Here is a 12105-nt window from a genome sequence, read left to right as displayed (position 1 = left end):
CTTTTTTTGTATATCCATTCACGGGATGTGGGTGTTACTGGCCAGAACAGCACTTCTATTTTGCAATGTGTCCTAGTCCAGGGAACCCTACTTCACAGTATACTGGCTGTGGCCGGCTACAGAACTGCATTTATTGCACATCTCGAATTGCCTAGATGGCTGTTAGGAGTCAGGCACATTATTGTGCAGTCACATGGACAGAAGAACATTCAAATCAACAGCAAGAGTTGGCCATTCAGCCTTTTGAGCCTGCTTCCTAACCTTCATCCACATTTTGCTCGTCACCTTTCACCCCTTTACTTAACAAGAATCTACCTACTTCTGTGTTAAGAATATACATGACTTCTGCTTGCATCAACTTTTTAGGAAGAGAGTTCCAAAGACTCTCAGAGAGAAAAACACCTTATCTCAGCTCTGTAAAAAATTATCTTTAAATGGTGACCTCCTAGTTGTACACTCTCTCCCTCCCCCCCCCCCACCCCCCCCCCCCACACCTACCATGTCAATATCCTTCAGGATTTTATATCTTTCAATCAAGTCACCTCTCACTCAGCGGATACCAGCCTTGCCTATCCCAACCTTTCCTCAGAATACAACCCATTCCAAGTGTTAATGCAGTAAACCTTCTCTGAACTGCCTTCAACACAATTATATCTTTCCTTAAATAAGGAGAACAATACTGTGCAGTTTTTAATAATGACGTTTTAGACCCACTTCTCTCTGTCTCAAACTTCATGTAAAATTCAATCATATTATGATCACTGCTACCTACAGGAACCTTCATTCTGAGATCACTAATTAATCCTATCTCATTACAGAATATGAGGTCTGGTATAGTCTGCTCTCTGATAGACTCCAGAACATGCTGCTCCAAGAAACATGTTATGAAGTACTTAATCTAAGTCAGAAGACACATGACACCAGGTTACAGTCCAAAAGGTTTATTTAAAATCACAAGCTTTTGGGGCAGCGCTTTTAAATGAACCTGTTGGACTATAACCTCCAGGCTTCAGACTTTGTCTACTCCAGTCCAATAGCGCCACCTCCACATCATGGCTATTTCATCTAGGCTACTCTTGCTTATCTGGCTTTTCCAGATGAAATGCAAATCGAAAACTTCTCTGATCATTATGACGCCTTTCTGACCAGTTCTCATTATTTCTTCCTTTATACTACAAATTACAAAAAAAACTTAAATCCTACTCTGTTGTTACTGTTAGAGACCTGTTCATCACACTCACAAAATAACTTCTTGCCTTTTTCATTTCCACCCAAACTATTTCCATTTCCTGAATTTGGGTCATCCCTCTCTGTTATGATAATGCCATCATTAACCAACAGAGCCACCTCACCACCTTTCTCTTTTTTAAACTTTCCCATAATTCCTCAATGGCCTGTACCCTTCAAATTTCAGGTCCCATTTCATATCATCCTGCAGCCATGAATCTGTAATGGCTTCTGTATCACACTTAGTCATTTCTGTTTGCACTCTCAGTTCATCTGCTTCATTTTGAATGCTAGGTACAGTCAGATGTAGAGCCGTTAGTTTCAACTTTTTACTCTTTAATCTTATCCATTGGTTTGCTTAAGATTCATAAGACAATAGACAATAGACAATAGATGCAGGAGTAGGCCATTCTGCCCTTCGAGCCTGCACCGCCATTCAATATGATCATGGCTGATCATTCCTAATCAGTATCCTGTTCCAGCCTTATCTCCATACCCCTTGACTCCACTATCTTTAAGAGCTCTATCCAATTCTTTCTTAAAAGAATCCAGATACTGGGCCTCCACTGCCCTCTGGGGCAGAGCATTCCACACAGCCACCACTCTCTGGGTGAAGTAGTTTCTCCTCATCTCTGTCCTAAATGGTCTACCCCGTATTTTTAAGTTGTGTCCTCTGGTTCGGCACTCCCCCATCAACGGAAATATGTTCCCTCCTGCCAGAGTGTCCAGTCCTTTCATAATCCTATAAGTTTCAATCAGATCCCCTCTCAGTCTTCTAAACTCAAGGGTATATGCTCAATGCTTTCCTGTTGTGGTCCATTTCCCAGTTGTCTGGGTGGCTGGTTTGCAATGTGCAGTGATGCCAACAGAATGGGTTCAATCCCTGAACTGGCTGAGGTCATTGTGAAGATCCCCCCTTCTGTAGTGACCCTCAGATTAAACCCACCACCGGTCACCCTCTCTCTAATGAGAAAACAGCCCTATGGAACGATAGTGACTTTACCTCATAGCTCTCTATGGTAAAGAATTTGACCGATTCATTACACTCTGAGAGAAGGAAATTCCTCCTCATCTCATTCTTAAATGTCAACCCCTTAGTCTGAGATTATGCCCTCCCACAAGATGAAACAACCTTTCTGCACCTACCCTACAAAGTTCCCTAAGGATCTTACTTGTTTCAATAACGTCTCATTCTGAACAAGCTGTACAAGCTGAACCTACTCAAACTCTCCTCATAACACAGTCCATCCATAACAACTTAGTGAACCTTCTCTGGACTGCCTCCAATGATAGGATACCTTTTATTAGATAAGGGCCCCAAAACTGTTCACAATAGTCCAACCGCGGGCTAATTAGTGTCTTGTGTATTTTTAGCAAAACCTCCCTACTGGTCCATTCCATTCCCTTTGAAATAAAGGCCAACATTCTATTTGCCTTTCCTATTATCTGCTGAACATGGATGCTAGCTTTTTGAGATTCACAAATGAAGACTCCCAGATGCCTCTGTCCTGTAACTTCCTGCTGTCTTTCTTCATTTAAATAATATTCAGCTCCTCTATTCTTCCGGCAGATAGTAGATTCTATCCTTTTTAAAAGTTGGGATCAGATGCAGTGTCCAGCAGTGTGGTAACTGTATTGCTACAGTCGCTGCACACATCTTGTGAGTTTGCCAGCTTCACTCGGAGAGGTCTAACCCACCAGCTAAACCAAAGTGCCCATCAACCCTCTCAAGTGCATTAGTGACAGTGAGAACACCTGGTTCCTTTAAGCCATGAACAATATGATGGACTTCACCTTCATGAAAGACCAGGAGGTTTTCACCTCGATAGCCCCTGTGTCATACCCTTGAATATGACCTAAGGTGTGAAGAATTAAGTGCACTGTCTGTTTTGCCAAACATTGCAGCTAATTTATGCATAGTAAGGTGCCACAAGTACTGATGAAGGATGAATATTATCCAGAAGCCCCTATACCAATTGTCAGAGATATTACGCTTTCCACTGATATCTTGGCTTCATCTTGACTTCCAAACGGTGCCTTCAATATGGCTGGCCGCTAAGTTGACCCTGCAAAGAAAACTGGGGTGGGGTCAGCTTTGTGCCAGTGACTTGCTGCTTCTCACAGTAACAGTCACATCTGATAAACGTGCCAGATCAACAAACCAAAACCTGGCTGTTTTTTCTCTCACACACCCCCTCTCCAACCCCATGAAGCCCAGAGACTTAAATCGCAGTTTGGTGCTCATGAATACTGCAAGGCTTACAGGAGCTGGCAGGGGTCAAAGGTTATTAGTCTTTGTGGAGGGAGGAGCTAGGAGAATTGTTAGAACCTGCTATTTGTTTGTGTGCTGCTAATAGACTTTGATGGGACAGGGAATTGTCAATGTCCATAAGAAAATGCAAGGATTTGAAATCAATTATTTCTCCGCTATTCCGATGGTATTGAGGTTTGTTGGGGATTGTTTATTTCGGATTTGTGACTCGATCCTTGTAATTCATTATGAAGGTGTCGATTCCTCTGTAACAGGTACTTTCACTGACTGCTTCACCAAAGATCTTCAGATATGCTAAAGGTGTACCGTCTTCAGGCATCAAGGGTTCCTTCAGTAAATAAACTGTTAATTCTCCAACTGTTAAAGTTGCCTCCTGTTTTGATTGTGAAATGGAAAATGGGGTAAAAGCAGATGTGATAGCTGGACAGAATAAAGCCACCTGACCATGAGACCAGAATAAATTGGTACATGAGTAGACCATTCAGAGCCTTGGATTAGTGGTGCTGGAAGAGCACAGCAGTTCAGGCAGCATCCAACGAGCAGCAAAATCAACGTTTCGGGCAAAAGCCCTTCATCAGGAATAAAGGCAGTGAGCCTGAAGTGTGGAGAGATCCTCCACACTTCAGGCTCACTGCCTTTATTCCTGATGAAGGGCTTTTGCCCGAAACGTCGATTTTGCTGCTCGTTGGATGCTGCCTGAACTGCTGTGCTCTTCCAGTACCACTAATCCAGTATTTGGTTTTCAGCATCTGCAGTCACTGTTTTTACCCCATTCAGAGCCTTGGGCCATTCAATCGGATCATTGCTGACCTGGCATTCCTCCTTCCACCTATCGCATTTCCAATGCCCCTCCCCCAAGTCCCTCCTCCCTACCTTTTATCTTAGCCTGCTTGGCACACTTTCCTCATTCCTGAAGAAGGGCTCATGCCCGAAACGTCGATTCTCCTGCTCCTTGGATGCTGCCAGACCTGCTGCGCTTTTCCAGCAACACATTTTCAGCTCTGATCTCCAGCATCTGCAGTCCTCACTTTCTCCTGGCATTCCTCATGTCCACATTCATGCATTTTCCCCCGTAACCTTTAATTCCCTGACTGATTAAGAATCTACCTCTCAGTCTTAAATAGACACAAGAATTCTACCCCCACAGTTCTCTGTGGTAAGGAGTTCCAAAGACTCACAATCCTAGAAGAAATTCCTCCTCATCTCAGTTTTAAATTGGTGCCCATTTATTCTGGTATTGTGCCCTCTGGTTCTAGACTCTCCTACAAGGGGAAACATCCTCCCAGCATTCACCCTGTCAAGCCCCTTAAAAATCCACTATATTTCAATGAGATCACCTCTCATTCTTCTAATCTCCTGTAAGTAGAATCCCAACCTGTTTAACCTTTGCTCCTAAGATATTCCCTCCAACCTGACAGAAAAGTCCATTTTTTTAGCACAATTTCATTCCCTATTTTAGACATTCCATTTCCTAGCACCAAGGCAGTTGTTGAGTTTTCTCTCTTGACTCTGAACAGAGATTATTTCCACGGGCAGAACCTTGGGCTGCTCCTGCGAACAGGAAGAGTGGAGATAATGAACAAAGACATGGTGTTTGTGTTCAATATTCATAAAACACTGGTTAGGTCTTAGCTGAAGTACTGCAGCCAATTCTGGACATCTCAATTCAGGAGAAAGTGAGGACTGCAGATGCTGGAGAGTCAGAGTCAAAAGGTGTGGTGCTGGAAAAGCACAGCCGGTCAGGCAGCATCCGAGGAGCAGGAGAATCGATGTCTCAAGCATAAGCCTTTCATCAGGAAAGCCCTTCATCAACACATTCCTGAGGAAAAGCTTATGCTCAAAACGTTGACTCTCCTGCTCCTTGGCTGTGCTTTTCCAGCACCACACTTTTTGATCTCAATTTAGGAGCACTGTATGTGTTTGAAATTCCCAAGAATGGTATCAAGGATAAAAGAGAAGAGATGAGAATGTAGAGAGATGAGGAAAAACTGGCATTGTTATCCTTCAGGCAAAGTGGAAGATGGGGGTGTTCCAAATCTGAAGGCTTATTAATGAACTAAGAATGAAAAACTCTCTGCAGTGGGAGAAGCTTATCCCTAGCATAACTCTCCAAGACCCATTTAACTATATCCCCTTGGATGTAGGTTTGCTCGCTGAGCTGGAAATTTCATTTTCAGAAGTTTCGTCAGCACACTAGATAGCATCTTCAGTGTTAAAGCCGGAGGCCCACTGAAGATGTTACCTAGTAGGGTGATGAAATGTTTGAAAATGAATCTTCCAGCTCAGTGAGCAAACCTACATCCAGAACCTCAACCTGAGCTACAAATCTTCTCAAAACTCACTACTATCACCCCATATTTGCTGCCCCAGAGCAGTCTCATTTATGGATTCTGGGAAGGAGGTAGAAGTGGGTTGTTTTGCATAGCAGATTCAATGGACTTAATGGTCTACTTCTACTCCTATATCATAGAGTCAGAGAGACGGACAGCATGGAAACAGACCCTTCGGTCTAACTTGTCCATGCCAACCAGATATCCCAACCCAATCTAGTCCCACCAGCCAGCGCCCGGCCCATATCCCTCCAAACCCTTCCTATTCATATACCCATCCAGAAGCTCACCAATAAACACAGTGGCTACAAGAGCAGGTCAGAGGTTGGGAATACTGCAGTGAGTAACTCACCTCTTGAATTCCCAAAGTCTATCCACCTTCTACAAGGCACAAGTCTGGAGGGTGATGCAATAGAGTCAGAGAGTCAGAGAGATGTACAGCACGGAAACAGACCCGTTGGTCCAACCCGTCCATGCCGACCAGATATCCCAACCCAGTCTAGTCCCACCTGCCAGCACCTGGCCCATATCCCTCCAAATCCTTCCTACTCATATACCCATCCAGATGCCTTTTAAATGTTGCAATTGTACCAGCCTCCACCACTTCCTCTGGCAGCTCATTCCATGCACATATCACCCTCTGCGTGAAAAAGTTGTCCCTTAGGTCTCATTTATATCTTTCCCCTCTCACCCTAAACCTATGCCCTCTAGGTCTAGACTCCCCAGGGAAAAGACTTTGTCTATTTAACCTAACCCTCATGATTTTGTAAACCTCTATAAGGTCACTCTTCAGCCTCCGACGCTCCAGGGAAAACAGCCCCAGCCTGTTCAGCCTCCCCCCATATCTCAAATCCTCCAACCCTGGCAACATCCTTGTAAATCTTTTCTGAACCCTTTCAAGTTTCGCAACATCTTTCCGATAGGAAGGAGACCAGAATTGCACACAATATTCCAACAGTGGCTTAACCAATGATCTTATTGTCTTAGCCAGATAACGTAGAGGAAGATCTCCAACTGAAATGACAATGACGGTTCTGGATGCTGTGTCTTGAAATGTGCTACATTAATTCATTCATTTCTACACAGAGTGCTCAGACTACTTGTTTCCCATCCTGCTTAGAGAAATGATCGCAATGCACTCACCTGGTGTGAGATTAAGAACATATACATCAAGAAAAATTGTAACAGGGAAATTCCTATTAACAGTCTCTTTGCAAAATTGTCTTATATGCTTCTTGCTCCTCTGAGGACAACCAATAGATGTACCAGCCTGCTGTACGTACATACAAGTAGATAAAATAGCACTAGGAAGAGTCAATAAAATATGGAGCTGGAGAAAGCACAGCAAGTCAAGCAGCATCAGAGGAAAATGATCTGATGAAGGGTCCTATCTGAAATGTTGACTCTCCTGCTCCTCTGATGTGCTTTTTCCAGCTCCACATTTTATTGACTCTGGTTTTCCAGCATCTGCAGCCCTCACTTTTTCCAAGCAGTAGGAATAGGCCATTCAGCTCCTTCATGCTGCTCTGCTATTCGATAAGATCATGGCAGATTTGTTTGCAATGGAATTCCATATTTCCATCTACCCTCAATAATCTTTGATTCCCCCGCCTAATAAGAATCCATCTACCTCAGCCTTAAAAACATTCAGTGATCGCCATCTCCACCACCTCCTGAGGCAGAGAGTTCAAAAGTCGCACAACCCTCTGAGATAACAAAAAATATCCTCATCTCTTTCCAAAAAGACAAGCTCTAATTTCCAAGCAGTATCAACTAGTTCTGGACCCAAAAGACGATTTGTCCTTCCACATACAACTTGTCAACACCATTCTGGATCTTATACAACTCAATAAAGACACCTTTCACTCTTCTAAACTCCAACCTTTCCTCAAAAGACAACCCATGATTCCAGGTATCAATCTTGTAAACTTCCTTTAATTCATTTTTATCCTTCCTTAATCCTCTTAATATTCAGAACACAATCCTTGTCATTCTAATCTGTAATGGATATCTGATTGTACTTACTTCCTCCACTATGCACAATCAATTTGTTATGAATGCCATATACATTTAGTTTGGTCTTTTTGTTGTCTTTGTAACATACAGCATTGACTATTGGGGTACTCAGGATCTTCCTCTCTATCCCTTCCTGCCATTCCCTGACCTTCATTTACCACATCATTATTTTGCTCTCCTGCCTCAAATCTACTTCTTGAAATGCTACATCTAACGAAGCTTGATCCCCCAACATCACTGTTTAGTTTAAAGCCCTTCTGTGATCATGTGGCTTGCGAGAACACCAGGCCTAGCATGGTTCATGTGTAGACCATCCAATGGCATGAATCCTACTTTCCTTAGTACAGGCACCAGTAACTTACAAACCACGAGCCACACCAGTCTTTGAGCTGTGCACTCATTTCTCTAATTTTAATCACTCAATGGCATTTTCCAGAGATTATTGCATTTGAAATTCTACATTTTAATTCAGTATCAAATGTCTCATACTCTGTCAGCAGGCCCTCATTCCTAGTTCTGTGTGTGATGTTAGTATCTACCTGGACCATGTCCACTAAATCCACCCCCGCCCAATCCAAGTTCCTCTCCAGTCCTAAGCAGATGTCACTAACCCTGCATCCAGCCAGGCAGGCATGCATCACCTCTCTGTCTCTCTCTCTGTCTGCGCTAGCGGCAACAATGCTCATTATACTCTCCCTACTACTATTACATTCAGAATCACAGGAGATTAATGGCATGTAAGGAGGGAATTCTCTTTGTTCTCCATGGCTTCCAGAACAACACTGCTACAGTCAGCAATTGGTTATTCAGTTAAATCATTGAATGATTCCTTTGCAACTTTAGCACTCACCTCCCCCCCGCGCCCCCCACCACAGATTATATTAACTAGGTAAAAATAAGGGCTGCAGATGCTGGAGACCAGAGTCCAGATTATAGTGGTGCTGGAAAAGCACAGCAGGTCAGGCAGCATCTGAGGGCTCTTCGAGCACCACTATAATCCAGATTATATTTCACAAACTGCAGTTCAGCATCACTCCAGTCGCAGCGCTGTCTCCACCTTTTCCTCTCCACATTTAGCAAAAAGGACACAAAACATCAGGTTATAGTCTAACAGGTTTATTTATTTGAAATTACAAGCTTTTGGAATGCTGCTCTTTCATCAGTTAGCTAGTGGGGCAGGATCATAGGACACAGAATTTATAGTAAAAGATCAAAGTGTTATACAACTGATATGATGTGTTGAACAAACTTAGATTGCGTAAGAACTAAGAGCAAGAGTAGGCTATTTGGCCCTTTGAGCCTGCTCTGCCATTCAATAAGATCATGGTTGAGCTTTTTGTGGACTGCTGTTAAGTCTTTCAAGCACTTAGAATGGGAATGATTGATTAATATGTAAATCCCAGGATTTCTTTCAAGTCACAGCTCTTAGATAATTTAAGGTTTTTGTAAGTATAAATAAAACATCTCAACTCAGACAATGCATTAAAGGTGTGAAGTTAGAGTCTGTCTATATCCCAAACTTGAGTTAGACTGGTTCTGTTTCCAAAGTAGGAAATGATAAAATGTCACATTGACTGATTGCGTATAGATTGTGTGGTTTTTGAACAAAATATAATGTATCTGCATATGCAAATTCACCCCATAGATTTATATGAGTGTGTGGAGAGAGTGATTACATCAGCCACCAGCTGCAGTTCAGCCACCCTCCAGTGGTAGCGCTGTCTCCCCCTCCCCCTTCTCGGATTACATCGTTAAAAATCACACAACACCAGGTTATAGTCCAACAGGTTTAATTCGGAGCGCTGCTCTTTCATCCTTCGCAACCACCTGATGAAGGAGCAAAGGTCCGAAAGCTACTGCTTCCAATTAAACCTGTTGGACTACAACTTGGTGTTGTGTGATTTTTAACTTTGCACACCCCGGTCCAACACCGGCATCTCCAAATCGTAATGACATCAGCCACCAGCTGCAGTTTAGCCTCCCTCCAGCGGTAGCGCTGTCTCTCCCGGTCCCCCACCTTAGATTACATCAGCCACCAGCTGCAGTTCAGTCTCTTTCCAGCGGTAGCGCTGTCTCTCCCGGTCCCCCACTTTCGATTACATCAGCCACCATCTGTAGTTCAGTCTCTTGCCAGCGGTAGCGCTGTCTCTCCAGGTCCCCCACCTTAGATTACATCAGCCACCAGCTGTAGTTCAGTCTCTTGCCAGCGGTAGCGCTGTCTCTCCAGGTCCCCCACCTTAGATTACATCAGCCACCAGCTGCAGTTCAGTCTCTTTCCAGCGGTAGCGCTGTCTCTCCCGGTCCCCCTCCTTAGATTAGATCAGCCACCAGTTGCAGTTCAGCCTCCCTCCAGCGGTAGCGCTGTCTCTCCCGCTCCTCTCTGCCTCCTCTCATGCTCCGCCGCTTGGCCGCCCGGAGCCGGTCTACCGTTGCTGCCGCGGCCGGGTTGCTGTCGCTGTCCCCCGGGGCGTGGTGCTGTACTCGGTCGGTGTGCGTGTCAGCGCCGGGTTTCCAGAAGCAGAAGCCGCTGTGGCAGCGCGTGTCCCGCGTGATGGAGGGAGACGCGGGCCGTGGGGAGCAAGTTCTGGCGCCGCTCAGGCTGGCGGTGCGGGAGCAGGTAGGAGGGGCCCAGCCCGGGGAGTGGGGAATGGGTCCAGGGAATGGGGAATGGGTCCCAAGGAATGGGGGATGGGGGATGGGGAATGGGTCCCAGGGAATGGGGAATGGGGGGGAATGGGTCCCAGGGAATGGGGAATGGGTCCCAAGGAATGGGGAATGGGGGGGAATGGGTCCCAGGGAATGGGGAATGGTGGGGAATGGGTCCCAGGGAATGGGGAATGGGTCCCAGGGAATGGGGAATGGGTCCCAGGGAATGGGGAATGGTGGGGAATGGGTCCCAGGGAATGGGGAATGGGGAATGGTGGGGAATGGGTCCCAGGGAATGGGGAATGGGGAATGGTGAGGAATGGGTCCCAGGGAATGGGGAATGGGTCCCAAGGAATGGGGAATGGGGGGGAATGGGTCCCAGGGAATGGGGAATGGGGAATGGTGGGGAATGGGTCCCAGGGAATGGGGAATGCGTCCCAGGGAATGGGGAATGGGGGAATGGGTCCCAGGGAATGGGTCCCAGGGAATGGGGAATGGGTCCCAAGGAATGGGGAATGGGGGGGAATGGGTCCCAGGGAATGGGGAATGGTGGGGAATGGGTCCCAGGGAATGGGGAATGGGGAATGGTGGGGAATGGGGAATGGTGGGGAATGGGTCCCAGGGAATGGGAAATGGGTCCCAGGGAATGGGGAATGGGTCCCAGGGAATGGGGAATGGGGACGCTTCTGAGACAGGGCTTGGGTGTGAGGGATGGGTCTGGGTCTGGGGCTGGGACATGGACAGAATAAGCCTCACTCTGGAGGGGTCTGATATTTCGTCAGATGTGGAGAACGTGGGTCAGGTAAATCAGGAAAACCTCTGCCTGTAACTGGTCTTGTGTGCAGTTCTGGAATCCACATTCTGGGAGGGAAGTGATAACACTGGACAGGGTGCAGAGATTTACTAAAATGTTGCCTGGGGCTGGAGAGCTTCAGTTATGGAGAGAGCTTGGACAGACTGGGGCTGTTTTCCTTGGAGCAGAGGAAGTTGAGAGGGTTCACAATTGAGATGTGTAAACTCGAAGGGCATAAACTAGGCAGGCAGGAAGAGACCTTTTCCCTTGGTGAAGAGTTCACTGATTAGGTGACATTGATTTAAGATCAGGGACAGAATATGTAGAGAGGTTGTAATGCAAGATGTTTCAGGCAGAGCGTGGTGGGAATCTGAAACTCTCTGCATGTGAGGTTGATAGAGGCAGAAATCCTCATAGCATTTAGATGTACACTTGTGATGCCAAGGCATACAAGGCTTAAAGACCAAGTGCTGGAAAATGGGATTAGAACAGTTAGGTGGTTACTAACAGCAGAAACCAATGGCCCAAAGGGCCTTTTTCAGTGCTTTAGAGTTCTACAGTTGACTCTATTAGCTGATAGTGGAAGAATTAGAGAACAGAAATGGAAGATTCTGTGCAAGAGATGCAATGAGACTATGTGAGGGACAATTGTTTTGTGCAATGAGTTCACTTGTCTAGACAGATAGGATGCTCTCAGTTTCTAACCTCGATCCGAAAGATGACGATTCTGATAGTACTTCCCTGGGACATTAAATATCTGGAGTGGGGCTCAAATCTTTAATCAACTGATTCTGAGCAGGAGTGTACTGCTTGCAGTGCCT

General features: G+C 45.5%; 1 protein-coding gene across 2 annotated transcripts in view; it reads left to right on the top strand.

Moving 5' to 3' along the window:
* The first annotated feature begins 10213 nt into the window (after window positions 1–10213).
* Window positions 10214–12105, top strand: part of gars1 (glycyl-tRNA synthetase 1) — a 42039-nt gene continuing 40147 nt past the window's right edge. The window contains exon 1 of one of the 2 annotated variants that reach the window (XM_072576382.1): window positions 10214–10462. In XM_072576382.1, the coding sequence (XP_072432483.1) occupies window positions 10238–10462 (225 nt within the window). In that variant the 5' untranslated portion in view covers window positions 10214–10237. The remainder of the gene's footprint in view (window positions 10463–12105) is intronic. The other variant, XM_072576381.1, reaches the window with a different exon arrangement.

This window comes from Chiloscyllium punctatum, chromosome 8 (assembly GCF_047496795.1).
Source record: "Chiloscyllium punctatum isolate Juve2018m chromosome 8, sChiPun1.3, whole genome shotgun sequence".
Taxonomy (NCBI): Eukaryota; Metazoa; Chordata; class Chondrichthyes; order Orectolobiformes; family Hemiscylliidae; genus Chiloscyllium; species Chiloscyllium punctatum.
This window is presented reverse-complemented; position numbering and strand designations above follow the sequence as displayed.